The sequence below is a fragment of the Chelonoidis abingdonii genome, chromosome 3, assembly GCF_003597395.2.
Source record: "Chelonoidis abingdonii isolate Lonesome George chromosome 3, CheloAbing_2.0, whole genome shotgun sequence".
Lineage (NCBI taxonomy): Eukaryota > Metazoa > Chordata > Testudines > Testudinidae > Chelonoidis > Chelonoidis abingdonii.
This window is the reverse complement of record NC_133771.1, coordinates 18703425-18727103: the sequence shown is the minus strand read 5'-3', so window position 1 is coordinate 18727103 and position 23679 is coordinate 18703425. Positions and strand designations below refer to the sequence as shown.

General features: G+C 40.4%; 1 protein-coding gene across 6 annotated transcripts in view; it reads left to right on the top strand.

Moving 5' to 3' along the window:
* Positions 1–23679, top strand: part of UBXN2A (UBX domain protein 2A) — a 368202-nt gene that overhangs the window by 5390 nt on the left and 339133 nt on the right. For 4 of the 6 annotated variants that reach the window (XR_012655476.1, XR_012655477.1, XM_075063635.1 and 1 more), the window contains 4 exons: positions 5259–5394; positions 13671–13784; positions 15999–16129; positions 20856–21017. Coding sequence is in view for 4 of the 6 variants with exons in the window: in XM_075063635.1 (XP_074919736.1) it covers positions 5259–5394; positions 13671–13784; positions 15999–16129; positions 20856–21017 (543 nt within the window). In the remaining 2 variants the exon portion in view is untranslated. Of the gene's footprint in view, positions 1–5258; positions 5395–13670; positions 13785–15994; positions 16130–20855; positions 21018–23679 lie in introns of all 6 variants that reach the window. The other 2 variants (XM_032784872.2, XM_032784873.2) reach the window with 1 other exon arrangement.

Genomic DNA, 23679 nt, shown 5'->3' with positions numbered 1-23679 from the left:
AGAGGGGAAATTGCTTTTGCAGAACATTTCTCATGTAACTGCAATCACAAATTATAGGGGTAGAAGCTTTCCAAGTGGCTGCATGAACATTTATGCTTACAAGTAAAATCATAAATCTGTCTGCCTTTCTACTCTGACCCATTGGAAACCTTTACATTATATGTGAAGATGTCTTGTTTTTATGTCTATTAAAGCATAAGGTTTTAAGGAAAAACACTGTAAATGTTAATAGTTCATCTGATCTTTTGAGGGAGGGGCGGGAGGGACAATTCATCGTAATGATGTAGTGAAAAGTTAACTTTTTTTCTTGATGTCACTAAACCAGTAAGATTGTTTTACTTTGTTTAAAAATGTTGATCTTGTGTGTAACAACACTTTTATGCTAAAGTTGGTCATACTCCAAACTCTGCAATGAAGGTTCTTGTTAATCAAACAGGCCTAATTAATATTCTGAGCCATTCAAATGAACAGTATTTTTTCATGAACATTCATTTCAACATGAAGTTCCAATTTAGGAAAAAATTTCAATTTTCTTTAGTATAAGAGTTGGGATTATTTGAACTGTTTGAAATACTTATTGAAGTACTAAATTAAATAAACTTGTGAGCTCCTCAGTAATGCTTATCGTAGAAGTCAAATACTGAATGATCCTGTCTGAGAACTTAAACGAAGAAGTAATCAATCATTCTGAATGAACTATCTAGTTTCTAGTCAATGAAAAAGTAACATAGTAAAGAGGACTCTGTGTTCCTTTACACTGTGTACATAGCACTGTGGGTGGAAATTTGTACTTAATAGTAAAATGTTTTTGTAGGCTTTCACACCAGGCTCATGTCCAAAATATCAAAGCCTTCTGTTATATAGGCTTCCAGTAGACTAGAGTAGCACTGGGAGACAGCTATACCCAGGTTTATCAATTGTAGTGCTAAAGACCACAAGTGTCACAAAGGTTTTAGGGATCTGAGGGTGAAGGGCAAATAGCCAGAAAATTAAATATGAGAATAACTGATATAGACATCTTTTGTTTTGTAAGTGACTTTTGAATTTTATCTCTGAAGATGCATGTATTTTTGTAGAAGTGGCTCAGTGAAAGCTAACTCAGACAACAACAAATGTCTTTTCTCAGTGGCAGGATTGACTCTGACATGCAAGTTTTCTGACTTGCTGTAGTAACAGGAAGAAAACACATCCTCTCATAGAGTTGGATTCCAAATTTAGAAGCTTCAGTATGGATGAATTTAATTCCCTTTGTACTCACTTTGCACGTCAGAAGAATGGCATAATGTGAATCTGCTATACGCTGAGTCTTTTCATGAAAAGAATGTGATGTTGTACTCTAGCATATTTTCTTACATTATATTCATACTCATATTATTTTAACTGGAATATGCTTCATGCAAAAGATCTCTTTACAAAGCTTATAATCTGCTGAGTGTGGTCATCCTATTTGTACAAATGTATCACTCTTGTATCTGAAGCTGGAAATATGAAATATAACTCTGAGGGTCTGTTGTAATTATGCAAAGTGTGGGCCATTAATGGTGGTTTGGAACCTTGATGGCTCCCATTAACCAGGACAATTAACTGTAGATAGCCTTTTTTGCAGGCAGGCCTTCCTATGAGGGTATGGCTACACTGGCAGTTCACAGCGCTGCAAGATACAGCGCTGTAAAGCCTCAGTGTAATCAGTGCCGCCGCGCTGGGAGCACAGCTCCCAGCGCTGCAAGCTACACCCATAGAGGATGTAGTTTACGGGGCGCTCTGACCACACTGACACTTCAAAGTGCTGCTGCAGCAGCTCTTTGAAATTTCAGGTGTAGCCGTACCCTGAGTCAGGGTCTTACAGTGACATGATCATGTCATCTGAACTGGAATTCATCTTTAACCTGGTGTTTTTCTGTTGAGAAGGAGGGGTGGGAACCCAGAGGGACAAAGGATTCCCACCTTATATATCTTTTGCATAAGTGGGTGGAACAGAACAAAGGAGGTAGCCCTCATGAGAAATCTTCTAGCTACCATCTGAGCTGGAACAAAGGCTGTATCAGGGGAAAGGATTGTGCCCAGACTAAGAAGGCATCCAGTCTGTGGAAAAAAAAATTATTGAAACATCTCTGAGGGTGAGATTTTAACTGTATTCAGTTTTAATACTGTATTAGGCTTAGATTTGCGTATTTTATTTTACTTGGTAATTCACTTTGTTCTGTCTGTTACTACTTGGAACCATGTGCCTTTATACTCTCACACAACTATTTCAAATTTGATGACAATATAGATCTCCAGATCAATGGCACTGCTATGGGCACCCGCATGGCCCCACAATATGCCAATATTTTTATGGCTGACCTGGAACAACGCTTCCTCAGCTCTCGTCCACTCACGCCCCTTCTCTACCTAACGCTACATCTGTCATAAGTAGAGGAGGTAGTAAGGTTGAATTTCTTTGCCTTAAAGGTGAACAATGGAACTCAAACCCTGAACCAGGAGCCATCAAGAACTGGATTGTTTAAAAGTTCAGGGGCGGGAAATGTATACTGAAGTCTTTGTTGTTGTCCTCGGCGTGGTAAAAAGCTTTTCGTTTAACTCCATTCTTATTCAATTAGTTCCCTAAACATATGTGAGACATAAAAAGGAAACAAAGTAAATACTGCTGTTATATGCTGTGTGTTTTGACATGTAGGGATTGCGACTGGTTTAATTGGCTATTCTTTGAAATCGGACTGTTTATTCATTATTTCTTATAAGCAAAGAGCCTGTATGATGTTCTAATGCCAAGATTATGTTTTGTATCCTTTCTGTTTTATATAAAGGTTTGCCTTTTTTAAAAAACTGGGTGTGAGTTTCTTTCTAGGAGCCAGGGAATTAGAATATCTATACGCAGTATCGTCTCCCCACGGGGAAGACAGAGAAGGGAATAAAAGCCAGCTGGGGTTTTTCCTAGTCCTCCAGGCGGAACAGACGAAAAGAGAGAACATCTTCTGGTCGTCTTGGTTTAAATGGCGTTTTCTCTAGTTACTGCTAGAGACAGGAGGGGAATCTCCTTTGTCTACTGGTGAGTACGTGAAGGCCTAACCCCGGTGGGAAAGTGAACTACTCGTCTTGGTTTTGCATTCAAGGATGGAAAGTCGAGCTGGCACCGGCTAACCCAGGAAGTGGGGGCAACTGGGAGAGGAGAGAGGAGACCCAGGGTTCTGGGTCTTGGGGGTCCTCCATGGGAAAGGGTTGGGTACTCGGGGTGAACAGGAACCTCCAATGTTCAGTTGGGGCAGCGAATATGACCCAAGCTGTAAACTGCGAAAGGGTCACAGTAAAACCTCAGACTGATACTCTAAGTCCAGATCGGAACAGGAGGCTGCTAACCACAACATGTATGAATCTTCATCATCTGGATCCCATTGGGAAGGAGACCTGAAAAATCCACCAACGATTTTCAACAGCTTCCATCCCCACCATGCAACCCAGCCTGGACCTCTATGTGGGGTCTACTTCTATAGACACAATGCATAATAGTGATGGTCACTAACAACACCCTATTCGAAACCCGACCGTAACATTCATAGCTCCAGCTTCGATCCCGGGCACATCACACGATTCCACTTGTCTAGCAGCCAGTTCGCAGAGTCAATTCTTACCTAACAATCCAACCTAGACGAGACCACACCGTACAAAGATCTCAAGCGTCCAAAACTACAATACCCGCACGAGAAATAAGAGAACAGATCAGCAGCAGCCAGACGTGTACCCAGAAGGCCTCCTACTCAAAACAAACACTAAGGAAAACTCAACAGGACTCCACTGGCCACACAACACTCCCAGCTAACCCTGCCAAATGCATCATCAGGGATCTACAACCCATCCTGACAAATCGCCACGCTCATCGAGCCTTGGGTGGCGCAATCCTCGCCCACAGACTAATCCTGCAACTAACGTATTCCACCAGCAATCGCACACATGCACCATAGTATGCTCTACTGCAGGAACCAATCCATGCAACAACTCGATGCCAAGCCTGCCAAGACATAGCTACAGCCGGCACAACCATTCTATTCAGGACCTATATATCTCAGATCATCCACTACCATCAACGGTGTCATCCACTCTCATGTCCACCATAGTAAATACGCCATCGATAGCCAGCGAAGCCCCGTATGTACATGTCGGCCAAAACCAGACAGTCCCTACCGGAATAAGGATAAATGGACACAAATCAGATATAGAATGGCAAAATAATATCAAAACCTGTAGGAGAGCCACTTCAACCCCCTGCCACACTATAGCAGACGCTAGTGGCCATCCTGCACAAAAAAACCAGGACCAAGACTTCAAAGAGAAACTGCGATTTCTTCAATTCAGTGCAAATTTGACACCACAAGCCAAGGTTGAACAAGACTTGTGAAAAGCTCAACTACAGAACCAAGTTTCTATCTCCTGCCTTGGGTCACACCTAACTCTAAACAGGGCCTCACCCTCCTCGATGAACTAACCTCATTATCTTACTTGCTGCAGCATAAATATCCTGCCCTGGAAATTCCACTACGTCATCTGACGAAGTGGTATCCCCATAAAGCTCATGACAAATTCTGTTAGCTTATACGTACCACAGGTATCTCTGCGCTTGTTCAAATCACTAACATGGCTGCCCCTCTGATACTTAAATCCTACTTTCTGTATTAAGTAAAAAGTTATTTTATTAATTTAATATATATCCTGGGTTAATTAATAGCTGGGGGGATGGGCAAACAGCTGTGCATCTCTCTGAGTGTTAAGGAGGGCGAACAATTTGAATTTACTCTGTATAAGCTTTATACAGGGTAAAACGGATTTATTTGGGGTTTAGACTCCATTGGGAGTTGGGCATCTGAGTGTTAAAGACAGGAACATTTCTGTAAGCTGCTTTTCAGTTTAAGCCTACAGCTGTTAAGGGATGTAGTTCAGACCTGGATCTGGCTTTGCATCAGGTTAGTGGGTCTGGCTCAAACCAGGCAGGGCACTGAAGTTCTAAGGTGCCAGGGCAGGAAAGCAGGAGCAGAAGTAGTCTTGGCATATCAGTTGGCAGTTCCCAAGGGGGTTTCTGTGACCCAACCTGTCACACAATAGTACAGCAAACAATGCATATTAAAATGGTCCAAGGCTGTTCTAGTTACTGTTTTCTAACAAGTTACAAAATACATGGGATATGGGGAGGAGAAGACCTTTTGGTACGAAATTTCTTGTGACCTTTAATGTGTCTCCTAAACGACTCATCTATTTTTATTTTGTAGGGTATGTAAACAAGGAACTGATGACCAAATTCTTAATGGTGCAGAGCAAAGCTGTGAATTTTTTGTTGATAACCTTTTTGAAGAAGCTCAGAAGGTTGGTGCTATATGCATGCCACCAGCTAAAGTTAAGAATGAAGTAAGTGGTCAGCCTTTTAATTTGTATTCAGGATAATCAATGTTTTATCATGCTGGGTATAAATTCCAGAAAACCAGCAGAGTTTCTACCCAATTTATCTGGTGAAGGTAATGTATCAATAGTAACTACCAAGCAGACTTCCATGTGGAAATCATCTGGTTAACTAGGAGAACTTGACATGGAGACCAAATCCTGTGGAACTGGAGTAATGAACCCTTTGTTCTCAAGAATGATGGAAAAGCATGCCGAAGAGAATCCCCACAGCAGTGTATAGCAGAGAGGAATATGCAACCCAAGGTTTTGATGTTGGACAGAGGAGAGAGAGAAAGTGCCATAATGGTGTATACATGTCCCCTCCAAAATGTATTGAGCTCATTTTATGGTGTGCCTAAACTAGTTGAAGAAAACTTCACTATGCTAATGAGAATAATAGCGAAGTCTTCACAATTTTAATTTTAAAAAGTAATAATTCAATACTAACTGGGATTCTAAAAGTCTATTGATCAGTTTTGGACTACTTAAGTGTCTGGAAAACTGGTTAAAGTAACTTTAGTGAAATCAATGTAAGAGTGTCCACCTCAAGGATTTAGGTGAATCAGTTTTTGTACACTGATTAAATAGGTGCAATTTATTTTGGGTAGATAAGGCCTAAATGGACAGTGAGCAGATGAGAAATGAGATGTGACAGTGGGATGCTTTGCACTGGTCTGTAGCTCTGTGTCTTGCGTGTGTGTGTGTCTCTCTCTCACACTCCCTATCGTTGCATGGGGATTGGGAGGGACAGGACTTAATAGGCTTTTTGGACTAAGGAAATTCCAAGGAAGAATTTGGAGGAGGCATGGGTCTTGCTACTGTGCCTTCACATGTAAAAAGTATTTGTAAGAGAGTGTAATTTGGCTGGGTGCCCTACTCTCTTTAGGTGGAGCATGCCCACTGCTCGAAGGCGAGCGTTAGCTACCACCAATTTGGTAAACTTAATGTACCCCCTCTACATACACACACATTTCCCCCGTCAATCATACATCATTTGAACACCTAATATGTCTACTTTGATGTGAGGGATTATGTTGTTCCATTACCATAGAAACAGGGATAAACAATGACACCATCAGTATGTTTAAATATTTGCATTCATTCCTGTTAGTTTTGTGACTGTATTTCAAGACATAAAACTGGATTTCTTTGGGACCTCAAAGCATCACAACAGCTATCTAAAGGGGTAAAACAAAATCTGATAATACATGTGTACAGGTATCATTGAAATATCATAGCGCTGGTGATACTCTTAGTCAACATCACTATCATCTTATCTTATTCATCAGCCTGACTCTGTCAAAAGTGTGTGGGTGACCACAGTCTTCATTGACTTGGCATGTACACAGTTCTGTGCAGCAAAGATTGTTCTAACTACAGACATTGATTATGCAGTGACCCCTGACTGGTACAGCACAAATAAGATCTTGTAGAAACTCAGATGCTGTTGAGCCCTTGAAGAATACAGGAATTAGTTCATCATACATATTTTTCCATCCATGTCGCAATGGTAATCCAATATCTGGTTTACCTATGTGCAAAGAAATCCAAATCGTTGTTTGTCAAGATGCTCTTTTGATATGTTCTTCAAAACTCTCCTCATGTGGTGGGAGTTTGGCCACTGACTTTCTTCCTTTTTGATGCCTAGATTGAGGTTTAAGCAATTGAGGCCTCTGTGGGTCTTTTATTTCTCCCTCTTGTCATACAGCACTGCACCAGCCATTTCTTCATTTGAAAGCTGTTCACCAGGCTCACTTGCCAGAAGAGCGTCCACAAACCATTTGGATAACTTAAATTCCTGCAGCAGATTACTAGCAGCTTGACTAGCATCAGCTAATTTTATTGTGCTGCATAAAATAATCATAGACTCACTTGTCCTTGCTGTGCATGGAATGAATTTGCAGAAACTGTGGTGGGTTGTTTTTTCCTAAACTTGCCGGTAATTTGCTGTTGGAATACCTTGCAGTTTTTACATCTGAGGAAAGTAGGGTTTTATTCCTTTGTAGTGATTGGACAGAAGAACTTTTTTATAGATAAGATCATTGTCTGCATGTTATCAGCTCATTGACTCTTCAGTGTCATAAAGTGACTATTCTTACAGTGTAACTAGATGGTTTGCTTTAAGATTAATTTTACTCAAGTAGGAAGAAAGGCCATGTTGAGTGATTAGACTGCATCCTTGATAATTAAGTCTTCTGCACAATGTCATCTCATCTTTGAAGTAATGCCTTTCTTATATTGGTTGCTCTCTCAAATGTTTCTATTTTATGAAGTGGTGGTGTTGGTCCCAGGATATTAGACAGACAAGGTGGGTGAGGTAATATCTTTTATTGGACTAGTTTCTGTTGATGAGAGAGACAAGCTTTTGAGCTTTCACAGTGCTTTTCTTTAGGTCTTCATTTTCTCAACCACCTTGTGTGTCTCTCTTATGAAGCTTTTCGTGTTTTTTCTCAAGCAAACGATGCAACAGGACCAATGGCAGGAACACCTGCTTGCTCTGGTGGCTGTAGAAGCAGGTGAACATATAATGCTCTCTGATCAGATTCAGAGTCTGTTTTCTTTCTTGGTTCAATACAACTCTGACATGCAATGTTCTACTTGCTTGTGTATTTCTAAAAGCAACCCCTGTGATAGAATATTGGTTGTACATCATCTAAACTAGAAAACTAATCCAGTAGCTGCCTGTCATAACTATAAAGGGAAGGGAACAGCCGCCCTGGTACAATACTATAAAATCCCTCCTGGCCAGAGACACCAAAATCCTTTTACCTGTAAAGGGTTAAGAAGCTCAGGTAACCTGGCTGACACCTGACCCAAAGGACCAATAAGGGGACAAGATACTTTCAAATCTTGGTGGGGGGGGGGGAAGGAGGCTTTTGTTTGTGTGCTCTCTTGTTTTGGGGTTGTTTGCTCCTGGGACTAAGAGGGACCAGAGCCCTCCAAATCTTTCTGAACCAGTCTCTCTTATTTCAAACTTGTAAGTAACAGCCAGGCAAGGCATGTTAGTTTTATCTTTGTTTTCTCAACTTGTAAATGTTCCTTTTGGCTAAGAGGATTTACCTCTGTTTGCTGTAACTTTGAACCTAAGGCTGGAGCGGGTTCCCCTGGGCTCTATGCTTCCGATTACCCTGTAAAGTTATTTTCCATCCTGACTTTACAGAGATGACTTACCTTTTTCTTTAATTAAAAGTCTTCTGTTTAAGAACCGAATGGATCTTAAAACAAGGGAGGGGAAAAATCAAAGGGGTTTGGATCTGCACTCACTAGGGATTGGTGGGGGGAATGGTTAATTTCTCCTTGTTTTAAGATCCAAGGGTTTGGATTTGTGTTCACTAGGAACTTGGTGGAGAAGTCTCTCAAGGCTGCTGCGGGGAAAGTAGACAGAATTTCCCAAATAACTCTTAAAGGATTTGGGTGGTAGCAGTAAAACCAGATCTAAGCTGGTAATTAAGCTTAGAGGTTCTCATGCAGGTCCTTACAACTGTACCCTAGAGTTAAGAGTGGGGAAGGAACCTTGACACTGCCAATACAATTAATCTTTCTTGGCTTTTGCTGCCAGCACCACAGAATTCTGCCCAGCACTGGTTGCTTTGGACAGGTTTACATTCTTTAGATTTTTTTTTTTTTTTCTTCTGGCAAACAGAGGCTTAGGGACACCATTCCCTGCCATCCTGGCTAATAGCCCATTGATGGACCTATCCTCCATGAATTTATCTAGTTTCTTTTTTGAAACCCTGTTATGGATTGTCTTGGCCTTCACAACCATCCTCTGGCAAGGAGTTCCACAGGTTGACTGTGCATTGTTGATGAAGAATACTTCCTTTTATTTGTTTTAAAACCTGCTGCCTATTAATTTAATTTTGTGACCCCTAGTTCTTGTGTTATGAGAAGTAGTAAACAACACTCTTCCTTATCTACTTCTCTACACCAGTCATGATTTTATAGACCTCAATCATATCTCCCCTTAGTCATCTCTTTTCCAAGCTGAAAAGTCCCAGTCTTATTTAATCTCTCCTCTTGAAAACAATTGATACAAATGCTTAGAAGGATTGTAACTTGCTGGGTTTTTTTTTTTTTCCTTTTTCAGAATAAGCCATGTCAGAGACTTCATAACAAAATATCAAGGATCGCAGGGAAGTGTTCCCTTCAGCCTGACCACATCTCTTCCTTTCCTAGAGCTGCTGGATGAGACTCTCACTCTGGGCGAAGCTAATTTGCAAAATGCTGTTATAGTTCAGAGACTTCAGAAAACAACTGAGCCTTTCAGAAGCTTTTCATAGTCTTTGGTTTTAATAGTACCTTGATTATGACAGTAGAACTGCTGCTGCAAGTAATAGCCAAAAAAACATAAAGACTTACCCGAACCAATTAGTGTTCAACTCACCAAAAGTCTACATATAAGTTGAACTAAACTAGACAAAACCAAAACAAACCTGAACAGCAATATCTGGATGCACTGTAGCTCTTCGCAGTCTGCCTGGGTCTTAACTATCTTTAGTAATTTTGTATCATCTGCAAATCTTGCCACCTCACTGTTTACCCCTTTTTCCAGATCATTTATGAATATGTTGAATAGGACTGGTCCCAGAACAGACCCCTGGGGGACACCACTATTTACCTCTCTCCAGTCTGAAAACTGACCATTTATATCTACCCTTTGTTTCCTATATTTTAACCAGTTACCAATCCAAGAGAGGACCTTCCCTCTTATCCTGTGTTACCTTACTTTGCATTTGAGCCTTTGGTGAGGGACCTTGTCAAAGGCTTTCTGAAAATCTAAGTACACTGGATCTCCTTGGTCCACATGCTTGTTGACCCCCTCAAAGAACTCTAGTAGATTGGTGTGGCATGATTTCCCTTTACTAAAACCATGTTGAGTCTTCCTCAACAAATTATGTTCATCTATATGTCTGACAATATTGTTCTGTATTATAGTTTCAACCAGTTTGCCTGGTACTGAAGTCAGGCTTACAGGCCTGTAGTTAGTATGTTAGTATGAAAATTGCTATTTTTGTTTAGTCAGCACTTCGACTGAATCCCAGTATGAAGCAGTGTATTATCTCTAATATTGCCCTATGCATAATTGTCACTGTATTTAAAAAGTTTCTAGAGTATTTCAAAAGCTGATATGCAGGCATAGGCAATTACATATTGAAACTTTCTACCAGGCAGAGGTAGATGCTACATTTTTATGTACCATATCTTACAAATGGAGAAGTATTACATTACAAATTAACATGCAGTACAAACTATGGGCATGCAAGCTACTGCTGCTAGTGCACAACCTTCAGTGTGAGATTGATCTGATCACCAAATCTCAATTGAAAATATAGAAAACTATTATACTCACTTTTCAGATATTTTTACAGTTAAGAATGTGATGTGAAAACAATTCATGTTGGTATACTGCAAAATGTTGTTCACCTTTTTTGCTAACCACCATCATTTCTGGGGAAAAAATAGTTGCTCATGCAAAACCAATAAAAAATCTTTTCATACATTGTTGTTTGGTAACTGACCAATAAACACCACATTAAGGTGTTGAAATGAACTTAAACAGTAAAAACTGTAGTCATAGTCCTATTGCAGTGTTTCTAGAATTGTGCAAAAAATGACTTTCTTTTTCTCAGTTTGGATACCATTGTTTCACCTTGTCTACAGGCTTATGGCATCACTTGACAGCTCCACGTCATACCTCATCTAAATGTAGATTAAAATAAGCTTTCAAATGATACATAATATTGGTGCGTGTAGAGTGAATACTTAAAACTCCAAAAATAGCCTTTTTTTTTATTTTGAGACTTGCCACATGCCTATTGTGCATGCTGCAAATTGCTATTCATCCCGTAAATAGGCTTATTTACACGGGGGGAGGAGGATAGTCATGGGGCAAGCAAAGAGGGATGCTTCTAATCAAACAGCTTCTAAGAGATCTGTTTGCATAACAAATACTGTGTAGGTTTGGCGCACACTTCTGATTTGACACAACTTCAAACCTAATTCACAGGAATTTCCAGTTAGTTGAAAACTGATTTGAATTCTACACTGGTACTTAATATTTTATTTACTATAAGTGTGGCCAACTGCCCACATACCTGTCAAGACTATTTAACTTCAATAGTCAGTAGACTTGGATGACCAAACACATTTTAAAATACCATACATAATATCTGAATATACTCCAGGTCAAATCCTCCTCCAAGTCTCATTGTGCTACTGCCTAATGCATCTTTCCAATGTCTAAGTCTACAAATTAGACAGATTTAAATAAGCTTTTGAAATAGTCAGATGTGCTCTGGCAATATTTTAAATGACTTGTGGATTATGAAAGCTTACTCTGTATCCGTTCATGAAATACAAAGAATCTTTGTTCTATCTGGATTCCCCAGGGTAAAAATTGTCTGTCTAAAGGAATGTTTTTTCGTGACACATACTACTTCTGGTCTGGATAAAAGATTGCTTTATGTGTTCTCTCCAATACCCTTACTTTGAAAAGTCATCCAGAATAGGTAGGACAAGGCTCTAGTTGAATAAACTCCCAATTGGACGTGTTAGTTCTGGTACTTGGACTTCCAGCTTGGGTTCTCAACCTGGGGATCATCCATTGGTATCTGGCAGTTGGGTTCCCCTTGCCCAACCCAAACTGCTAAATGGAAGCAGAGTTCTAGAATGGGGGAGTTCTGCTATGGAAAAGTGGGTACCAGTATAAAAGAGATGGAGTCCCTTCATAAGAGCATCCAGTTTAGCTTCTGACACAGATCTTTCATCTGAGCAGCATAAAATCCCCAAAGCTGCCTGTGTGGATCATGCTACAATGGTGCCTTAACAAATTTGGGTTTGAATTCCTCTCTGGGAGGGTCACAAATTCTGCAAGTCACAAACATAATATGCTGTAGCACAGTGGTTCTCAAACTTTTGTACTGGTGACCCCTTTCACATAGCAAGCCTCTGGATGCGACCACTCCTTATAAATTAAAGACATTTTTATATATTTAACACCATTATAAATGCTGGAGGCAGAGCAGGGTTTGAGGTGGAGGGTGACAGCTCATGATTTCCCCCCTGATGAAATAACCTCATGATACCCTGAGGAGTCCCGACCCCTAGTTTGAGAACCTCTGGTGTAGCAAGCAATCTCTAGCGACTGTATTCCTGGTAGTGATATCTGCCAGGAGGGTCAATGAGATTCCAGTCCTGGTGGTTGACCGTTTCTTATGGTTAAAGTGACTGTGTTGTGTGGTGTGGTGTGGTTTTTTTTTATTTTTTTTTTTTTTATTTTTTTTAATCTACATTCTAAATTTCCTCAAAGTTGTCTGACTTTAGCCTTTAGTCAATCAATCAGCTGGACTGCATTTTCCCTTGACTGCTAGATTTATGTAGCTTAGCCTCCCCTGGTAATTTTAGTTGTGGAAAAGGGGTCGTGTCCTCTGTAAGCAGGGTTAAAGTCTTACCTACGTCTTCTAGATTTGTGGTCTATGGAGACAAGGGTAGAAGTAGATTCAGTGGATCAAACCTTTGCATATAAAACTGTTATGAGCTTGTGGGACAACTACGCTCAAATTATACTTACTGGTAAGTAGCCTTTCTGTCTAATAGTCTGTGTTTATATAGCAACTTCTATCTAAAGATCTGTAAAGCACTTGACAAACATGACTCACAGTACCCCTGTTAGGAAGGTGACTATTATTACAGATGGCAAACAGACAGGCTTCAAGTGGCTTGTTCAAGATTACAGAGCAAATCAGCCAGAGATGGGAATTAGCTGCAGAAATCCTGTGCTCTAACTTCTGTCTTGACTACACCTCTCAAAATTCAAGTGAAAGCAGAATGTTGAATAATGCAAAACTTAGGATTCTAGATCTAGCATTTCTTAGAATAAGAGTTGTTCAATAACTTTTTAGTGGCCACAATGTTGCATGGGGTGGAAGATGAAGATGGTAACTGGAGTAATGTGGTTGATAAAGTCTTGCCTTGTGAACTTGAACACAAAGGCATTTTACCATTCTGATTCTGCTTTTCAGAGGTGCAAGGTCTTCTGCTGTCAGAAATGAAGATATTTAGAAATCAGAAATGTCATTTTTGTCCCTTGCTGTTGCTGTGTTTTGTGCTGGCACTGGCCCAGATGGATTATAGCGAGACTTGTGCTGGTAATTTTCAGTCCCTTGAGTGGATGAGCTAAAATCATAAGGAGATGCTAGTATATTGAGTTGTTTTCCGATGACTTCATTGTTTTTACTTCACAGGCTGATATAATTATTAAACTATGGAAAAATGGATTTACAGTAAATGACGGTGAACTCAGAAGCTACAAAGATGTTGCAAACCAGCAGTTCTTGGATTCAGTTAAAAAAGGGCAAGTGAGCTTTGTCTGCTGAGCCAGATTGTGTTAATGTACTTTGTACATTTATAATCTAATGCTGCATGACCTTGTAACACAGTTGCTTTGCTTATACACTGCAACAGCTCTGTATGAATTTATACTGCTGTTGTCTAAACTGGGCATTAAGGGTATGTCTGCGCTGCAGCTGGAAGGTATGATTGCCAGCACAGGTAGACAGACTCATGCTGGCTCAGCTTGAGCTAGCACACTGAAAAATAGCAGTGTAGATGCTGTGGCACTGTTGGCAGCTCAGGTTAGTCACCTGAATCCAAGCCTGCCCTACTCCCTGGGTCTGAGCCCAAGCTGCTTGCTGCCTGTGCCAGAACCTACCCTGCTGTCTTTAGCATGTTAGCTTAAGCTGAGCTAGCACAAGTTTATCTACCCATGCTGGGAATCACATCTCCCCAGTTGCAGTGAAACCTAATCTAATGCCTGTTAAATTGACCTAGCTATATTGCCCAGGGCTTTGAAAAATTGTGTGCCCTGTACAACATAGTTACGTTGACTTAACCCCCATTGTAGATGCGTATAAGAAGAGTTCTGTCGACCGAGCTGCCACCTCTCAGAGAGATGAATTAAGGACATTGGGGTCGGGGGGGGGGAAACTCTTCTGTCAACCTGGGAACCATCTACAGTACAGTGCTGCAGCACCATAGCTGTGGCACTATAGCTGCTGTAGTGTAGACGTATTCTAACACTGCAAGAATTAATGTCCAGCCACCATAGTAGCTTTTAGATGCTCACTCAAAATCCTGAAATAGACAAAACAGAATCCATGCCTTGAAGATCTTACTCTAAAGGTACAATACAGAATAGAGGACAAGACCAAGTGCCTGCCAGTAGTTTGATTAACTTGAGTATAGACCAGGCAGTACTCGAGGTGCTTTCATTGTGGTTGTGGATACTCAGCCTGGTCAAGTTTGAGGCATATTGGTGGGACATTTGTGGGGGGACATCTGTGGCCACTGCCCATTAATTTTTTTTGTAAAACTTAAGGTTGGTCAGGGTTTCAGTCAATTACCTCCCCCCCATTCACTGTTTAACCAAAATCTCAAGGTAAGCATTTTTTACAGCTATATGAATTTATTTAGCCATTGTCTTTTAAATTACAAATCCTTCCTTTCCACATTTGTTTCAGGTCTAATTCAGTGTTAGCAGCACTTCAAAAACATTTTCATAAATATACTATAAAATCATTCTCCTCTGTGACTGCAACATACAAGAATACGTGCTCCTATCCATAATTACGAGCAGCCTGTCATTAGCTGGGGAAGTACACAACTCTGAATCTATAAATACCCATATGCTGCTAGGGGAAGGGGGGGTGGAGGGGTAAAGTGGTCAAGCTTATCTTCTAGTGAAATAATTACGAGCTGTGAGCTTTCAGATGGTCCCTGGAAGGTAGTTAAATGTGAATAGAATATTACTAGCCAAACAGTGTTTAATTCACTAAAGATCATAGATATTAGTGATCCTCTACAGAAAATACTAAAATGCCTACCTTATTTTGCTTAGTCTGTAGTTATCCTTGTTAATCAAATGGGTTTCCATACTATCTGTCTTAAAAAGGAATTCTATGTCAAAGGTGGTCTTTATCCCATTACCAAAGAATTAACGTGCTGTAATGTCTCGTACACCTCTACCCCAATATAATGCCACCCGATATAACACGAATTCAGATAGCACATGGTAAAGCAGCTTTCTGGGGGGAGTGGCTGCACACTCTGGTGGATCAAAGCAGTTTCAATATATGTGGTTTCACCTATAACGCGGTAAGATTTGTTGGCTCCTGAGGACAGCGTTATATCGGGGTAGAGGTGTATTAACATTTCACAATTTTTTATTGAAGATACTGGTGTTTGTTTTGATACTTCATGATATCTTTTTAAAACTGAACTATAGTTTACACAATACCCATGATGTGTTCTCTTTGCTTTTTTCACTTCCTAGTTACCTCACAATTCAGTAATTTGCAATGGATGCGTATCTCATTAGTGTGATTTACAAATTATGCTGAGTATGCGTTAATAAAATAGTTGCAGCATCACTAACTCCTTTTGTATGGATAATCCAGGCAAATGTTAGTCAGAGCTGTGTTTCAGTTTTTAGACCAAATATCATTACTGTCTTCTCTTCACATACAGAGAGCCTTATTTTAATTTTGTCCATATTGTTTTTTTTTAAAAGGGAGTTGCCATTTGAGTTACAAAAGACTTTTGATGATGAGGTGGATGTGAAGGTGGAAGATAAGAAAGACGAGGTATATCTATTAAAGAAGTCAATATTTCACCCCTTTTCTGGACAAGGTTACCGGTTAGGCAGGTGAGTGGTCTGATGGGATGTATGCCTTCTGAGTGGGTTGAGGTACGGGAATGATAACTCTTCATACAAAGAATGAAGATATATCTATAGTAGTATTTTCTCCAATGACGCTATCCTGCCATACAAGGATTTAAATAAAAACACTGAATTTACTCTTTAAAGGCAACTATGCAAGATGCAGTCTATGAAGAAAAGGTGAATGACGTTCACTTAGAGGTTAGGACTACAAAGGGCAAGAGTATCTCAACTAAATGAGCAAGTTCCTTGGTATTGAGCCATGTAATTTGTCCCAGTAAAATAATGTTTAAAATTACATCAGACCATACATTAAACTGATTTTATTTTTCTTTTTAATCCCCATCTCTTTAGTGCAGAATTTCTAGTGATAGTTTTTAAAACTAGATTGATCTTATAAACACTACAAATAGCATTGTGGTTTAGAGGATTGATCTTGAGGCTAGATGCCCCAGGAGCTTTTGAATGCTAAACCCAGAGATGCTACTTGAGTGGTGATTTGGGGACCTCTCTACCTTAGTTTCTCTATCCCTAAAATAGGGATATTGCTTACCACGGGGGGCACTGTGCAGATCGTCAGCACAATTCTTTGACGAATGTAACTATGTATGTGCCTCTTATTTCCAATAACCAGTCTAAAAATATCCCAATTGATAGCTGCTCTTGTGATTCTGAGTGAATTAGTGAGAACTCTGTGCTCCAAAATACTGTGAATAAAGTAGGTTTTTTTGTTTTTGTTTTTTTATAATCCTGATTGGGCCTGATCGTTAGCTAAGTCCTTGCCTCAGAGTCCATAATTAACACTTGTTGTTAATTCGATTGAAGTTATATCAATGCTCCAGATTGTTTCACACAAATTAAACTGCCTGTTAAAATGATGTCTGTAGATATGGAGGGAGATATAGCAATGGCAAAACTTTGGGCAAATAAAAGTAGCCACCAAAATTGAGATAAATAGGAAAAGCAAAATCTGGCCTGAATAGTGCTGGAATTTGATTCAACGGTTGAAATGGATTGCTAACTTAACTCAACAATTCTGCCTCTTGCCACTTATTTGTTGTGCTTTGTCATGCCTACACCACAGGGGTGGGCAAACTACAGCCCACAGGCCGGATCCGGCCTATCAGGGCTTTGGATCCAGCCCACAGGATTGCCACCCCTGTGGTGCCATGGGCCTTGTGCCACTCCCGGAAACGCTGGCACCATGTCCCTGTGGCCCCTGGAGGAGGAGGGGCAGAGGGCTCCGCGTACTGCCCTCACCTGTGGGTACCTCCCCCAAAGCTCCCACTGGTCAGGAATGGGGAACAGCAGCCAATGGGAGCTTTGGGGGAGGTACCTACAAGCGAGGGCAGCACGCTGAGCCCTCTGCTCCTCCTCCTCCTCCTCCTGGGGCTGCAGGGATGTGGTGCCAGCCGCTTCTGGGAGGGGTGCGAGGCTAGGGCAGGTAAGTGGCTCCAGGCCAGAGCTTGCACCCTGAACCCCTCCTGCATCCCAACACCGTTCCCGAGCCCCCTCCTGCACTCCACATCCCCTCCTCTGCCCCAGCCCCTTGCCTTGAATCCCTTCCTGTACACTGCACTCCCTCCCGCGCCCCAACACCCTGCCCCAGCCCTACATTCATGGCCCTGCATGCAATTTCTCCACCCAGATATGGCCCTCAGGCCAAAAAGTTTGCCCACCCCTGCTATTGCAAGTAGTGATCCTGCCTTCCAACAGACAAACTAAAATCTGGAAATATGCTATTCTTAAATGTCTGTGAGTTCTGTTTACTAGTTTCATACAATGAAACATTTTACCACTTGCTCAGCATTTTTGTTCAAGTTTGTAAGTTAAAATGTCTTGTTTTTTTTCTTTTCCTGTTAGTCGAATCAATGGTATACTGTAGCTTGTCTTGATAAAAGTAGTAAATATCATGCTAGTCTTGGAAACCTAGGCCATACTTGGGGGTGAGTGGGTTGGGTGTCATGCACTTGCCTTCATCAATTAACACTTGCTATCCTATAGAACGTTATGATTCATTAAGGCAGGTACTCATTACTACTGAGAGAAAGGATGCTATTTTCACTGAGATATAGGAAGGGACAGAATTCCTAAGGTGAATCGTAGGCTATTAATGCTGTAGTCCAGGATCTGCTCCAGTGTGACTCCAGCTGCACTACACAATTTAGGTCTGGTCTACGCTAAAAAAGTTAGGTTGACCCATCTACGTCTTTCAAAGATGTGAAGAATTCACATTCCTGAATAGTGTAGTTAAGCTGACCTAACACCCAGTGTAGACAGAGCTAGGTCAAAGGGAGAACCCCTCCCATCGGCATAGATAGTGTTTACACTGAAACGCTACTGCACAGCTGTGATGTTTCAAGTGTAGACAAGCCCTTACTCTCCAGACTTGCAGTTTTTTGTAGTTTACCAAGGGAATTGTAGAAAGAACCAAACATACAACTGGACAGCCTCCTTAAACTTGTGACTGATATGCAGAGTGTGTTTTTAAAGCTTTTTATTAATATCCAGCAATCCTAATAGACATGCTACCAACACTTCTGTTGGGATAATTCCCCAACAATGGAAGATGTGGTAGGGTAAATATTACAGTCTTGACTTGAGCACATCTGCCAGTGACTACCTCAGGCGGTTTCTATTGAAAGATGAGATGGCACAAGTCTGTTACACTTGTGTGTATACACACACATGTATTCAGCTGAACTACTATATACTTTTCTTTTGCTATGGAGGAGGGCTCAATGAGACCTAGTTTTGAGTCCATTAAAATACTTTATTATTTTGTATTGTCTGTAACTTTGTATGCCGCTGTTCCACTACTGTGTTTTAATGGTTTTGTGATTTGTAATAGAAAAGCTTGGTTCTGAATCTTGGTAAGCTTAAGATGTAACTTTAAAATTATATCTCAGAAATACATTAACCAAAAAGATAGACTAAAATCTCTTGTGGCAAAAGTAGTGCTTCAGCTGTAATCTCACTAGGATAAAACAATGTGTGTCATAACCCTTTTACCATTAGACTAGGCAAAGCACTAGAAAACTTACTTTAGGGAGCAATCTTACCTTGGCAGGGGATAGATCAAAAGGTCTAATGTCTTTGGAGAATCTCATAAATTAAAGATGAGAGAGAATGTAAAATGAGCAAGCCTTTAAAAGCAATGATGTTTCTTAAAGGTAAGAAGCCTTTCCGCCCTGTATTTTGGCCTCATTTCTTGCCACTAGAGGGCATTACACAGCAATTTTGCAAGAGGGTGATTCTAGGTATAGTATGGGAATACACTTGAAAACTAGGCTGTTAGCTTTGTAACTTTATTCCCCATACTTGGATAAACATTTGGTAGCTTTGAAGTATCTTTTGTGCAGTAGAACTAGCTGCTCTAATGATATAAGGTGTCAAAAATTGCTTCTCAATCATTTTTGTGAGACAGTTGACCACTTCATACCTATAAATAATATATGGAGATATACCTATCTCATAGACCTGGAAGGGACCTGAAAAGTTATTGAGTCCTGCCCCCTGCCTTCACTAGCAGGACCAAGTACTGATTTTGCCCCACAGCCCTAGGTGGGCTTCCTCAAGGATTGAAGTCACAACCCTGGGTTTAGCAGGCCAATGCTGAAGCCACTGAGCTATCCCTCCACTTATGTGGGTAGCTGAAGTTACTCATTGTTACATTTAGATGTATTTCTGTTCTCCCTCAATGCTGCACGCTCAACATTTATTTTTGTGGTCTGGAGAACCATTGTAATTTAATTAGGTCCTATAAGGTTAAGCAAGAGCAACAAAAAGAACAAAAGAGCAGGGTATGAGAAAAGAGAGTAGAAAGGTGGATTGGAACAGATGGATGATTGCTGACGTGTTTTTAATACTGATTTTGGATAATCAAATTAACCTGTAAGACTTTGGTTTTGCCATTGTACCTCTGTGTTTTACCTAAACCTACATATTTGTAGTTAAAGTGCAATATATCTCTGATTACACATTGTATATAGTTGTAATCTATCAGCCATGATACGATAAAAAGGTTAGGCCACATAAAGCGAGGAAGCCATATTTAACCCTTAATATTACGTTGAACCACTTATTGCAAGTATGTTTATAATCTATAAGAATTAGGACTAGCCTTTATTTATTTATTTATTTCAGTGTTGATAGATTTATTCTACCACTTCTAGAACACAGTACACATCAGTAATGTAATCTATTTTTATGTTTTATAAAAAGGTAAGTACCACACACATCACAGTTAAGCCCTCCAACAAATTACTGTTAGCCTGCAAATTCTTCAGTCAAATTCCTGAAAGTGTTACTTTATTTCCTCCCAGTGAAGGAGACCTAGGCAATGGAGCATCAAGTCCTGTTCTTTAGGCATTTAATTCTACATCTTATCTTTATCACTTAAATCTCTCTCTGAATCTCTTAAATAATTATTTAAAATAGTCTTTATTTTCATTAAAAGAAATAGCATATTCTCTCCCTTAACATCATGTTTGAAGTTGTCAAGTTGAAGAGTTGTTGCATCTCTTTAATAAAGCCTCAACCTCGATTTTGTGTTCCTAGGCTTGCTGCACATGAGTTGTTAGTACACTCTGACAGGATTTAGAACCTCCTAGAAATATTTCAGTTCAGTCAAAAAAATAGATGAGGTAATGACTGTTCTAGCTTATGATTTTATGTGCACTGCATAATCTTGTTTGGCTCTTCTTTCCAGTGCGACTCCAAGAATAATTTCTAAAGTGAAAAAGGATCTTGAAGCTGAGAACAAAAGGCCTCTTCCTTCAATATCGCTAAACAATTTGGAACCAGTCACTAATATCCAGATCTGGTTAGCAAATGGGGAAAGAATAGTACAAAAGTTTAATGTTTCTCATAGGTAAGATTATCTTATCACTATCTGATTAACTCTTTTTTTACACTAATATGTCTAGAAATTCTGTAAGTATTTATATGGCCCCTCATCTGAGTTCCTCTCAGATACACACAAATAAAAATACTTTTTTTTTTTTTTTTTTATGTCCTTCCAAGCCTGTAGAGAAACGATCAAATTCTGGTGTACCCCATGTGCAGCAGAAGGAAAAACAAATGTAACTGCCAATGGAATGTAACAGACTGCCAAGTTAATGGATGATCTGTGTAATAACGATTTTTTATCAAGGCATAACTGTTTGGATTTTTGTCATTTTACTGGGAGTTAAAATGTTTTTGAGGTGTCTATAATTCCTTGATGCAGGTCTGTTATAGGATCTAGGGGCAGTGCAGATTTATATGTTTTAGGTTTTTCCTCTTTATTGTACAGCTCATCTATTTTTAGATCATTGGCTTCAAAAAGACAAGTGTCTCCAGGAAATTCCTCCAAGAATTTGAATGAGAACTGTCTAATAAAAGCAGTTGATTGCTCATGACTGGGATTAAACACTAGTGGCAAGTGAAGATGGTGGTGGACAGCACAACAGACGCTGAGAGCTTGAAAAATTCACTTGCCTGGGTCAAGGTAGAAAGCACTCCTAGGTAAATGCTATCAATGTCTAAGTACCTAAGCTTTCACTCCTTAAATTAAATAATTTTATCTAGCACTTATGGTTGCAGAAGAACCTTCTAGATATGAATTTATTCTAACCAGTGTCTGCAGACTGAGGAAGAGGATTCAGATCCGCAGCTGCTGCTCATAGCTTTCCTAAGGGTACAAGGACCAGAATCCCATCAACTTTCATTGCTGCTATTGAGAACCCTGTGGGCAGCCATGATCTGGGCAGATTTCAGATTGTGCTGCTGAGGCAATCTGTGGTGAGGAGAGCCCAAAAAACTGAGGCTGGAGGGGAGAGGTAGCGTCGAGAAATTCACACCCCAGAAAGCCGTCAGGTGATACGGAGGGAGAAGAACAGAAGTAGAAATTCCCATCCACCCTTGTATCATCTGGGAAATAATGTTTCTCATCCCTCTCGGCAGTCAAAGGGAGTTACAGGAGGTGATACAGATTTCAGAGAGACCCCTGAGGTAGGGTCCAAGATCAGAAGGGTTAGTGGAATCCCAGCATCCTGCAGAGGGGAGAGAACTCATCTAATGTGCTATAAGCGTAGTACACTATAGGAAAAGGTCGCTGAAGGTTGTAGTTCTTAAACCAATCTCCTTTAGTAGTTGATCCTACTTCCCCTCAAACGTGTACACTGAACTACTACCTTATCACAGCCACTTGCAGGGCTTGGAAGTTTTACTAGACACCCAGTAGACATATTAGCCACAGACTGGTGTTTGAAGTGTTCCACCCACACTGTCAAAGACACAACTGTAATACATATAGCACAAGATTATTCATTCTTATATCTCTGAAGCGAGTAAAGTGACGATGATAAGCTTACCTTGCAACACCAGTTCAGGTTGTATTGCTCTTCTAGTACACTGTATATTGGTTTATACCCAGTCAGGATGGCAGACTAGGAAAAGCTTAGCAGTTACAGGCTGACTCTGAATTCAACATAGATACTAGAAGTCCGAGAGGATCCATTTGTTAGTATTCATGTCTCTACAATCTCTAACTCGTACAGTCCAAATAAGTCCATTACTATAGTGATCGTTATTATGAGGGTTGCATTTGCATTTTGATTATTAAACCCATTATTGGAGGGCTCAAAATTTTCGTATTTCAATGAATGGAGATTAAAATGTCCTTAATACAAGTTTTCATCCTAGTGCAAATAGATTCATATTAAAGTTATCAGGACAGTCTTATCTGACAAATGTACCTGGCATGAGTAGAAACAGGGGGGGGGGGGGGGGGGGGGGGGGGGGGGCGGGGGGAGGGGGGGGGGGTGGGGGGGGGGGGGGGGCGGGGGGGTGGGGGGGGGGGAGCGTCCCCTTCACGTAACCCATTTGTCCAGAAAACATTTAAAACAGTTATTCTATCATAAACTTGTATTTGTGCTACTGCACCAATGAGCTCTGTGGTCTGTTGTACATACACATGCACTGTAGCAAAAATAACTTACAGAATGTTAAGGCAAATTCAAGAGACTTGTCTTTATGGTACTGTGATATTCTTAACCATTATTATCATAAACATGTTTTTTATTGGAGGTCCAGAAAAAAGGCTAAAAACACTCTCTAGTATATGTGCTGCGTGCTTGGGTTAAGGTTTGAGATAAGGGAAAAACCATTATTGTGCTCTGACCTTAAATAGTTCAAGTGTAATTGCACAACTCCATATCTAACATTAATATAGTGCTGGTGAAGGGTCCCTGGTGGATGCCGAAGTCACAGAGGAGGTGGAATTTCAGGTTATATTATGTGCAGAATTAAGGAGAAACCAGAATTGAAGCACTAAGAATTTGTAGTTGTTCAGCTAGCATACCAGTTGCTGGCGTTCTAGTGAGTGCTGTGGAATGTGTTGTGTAGATTACCTGTAGGGGTTTATTTGCAAACTCCGGCTGAAAAAGAGAGTATGTATATGTACTAAACGTCTGTCTCAAATCTGGACTTAAAGTTCAGCATCTGAGTGTTTACTGTGAACCTTCCCCAGCTTATACCCAGCTTGGATCTAT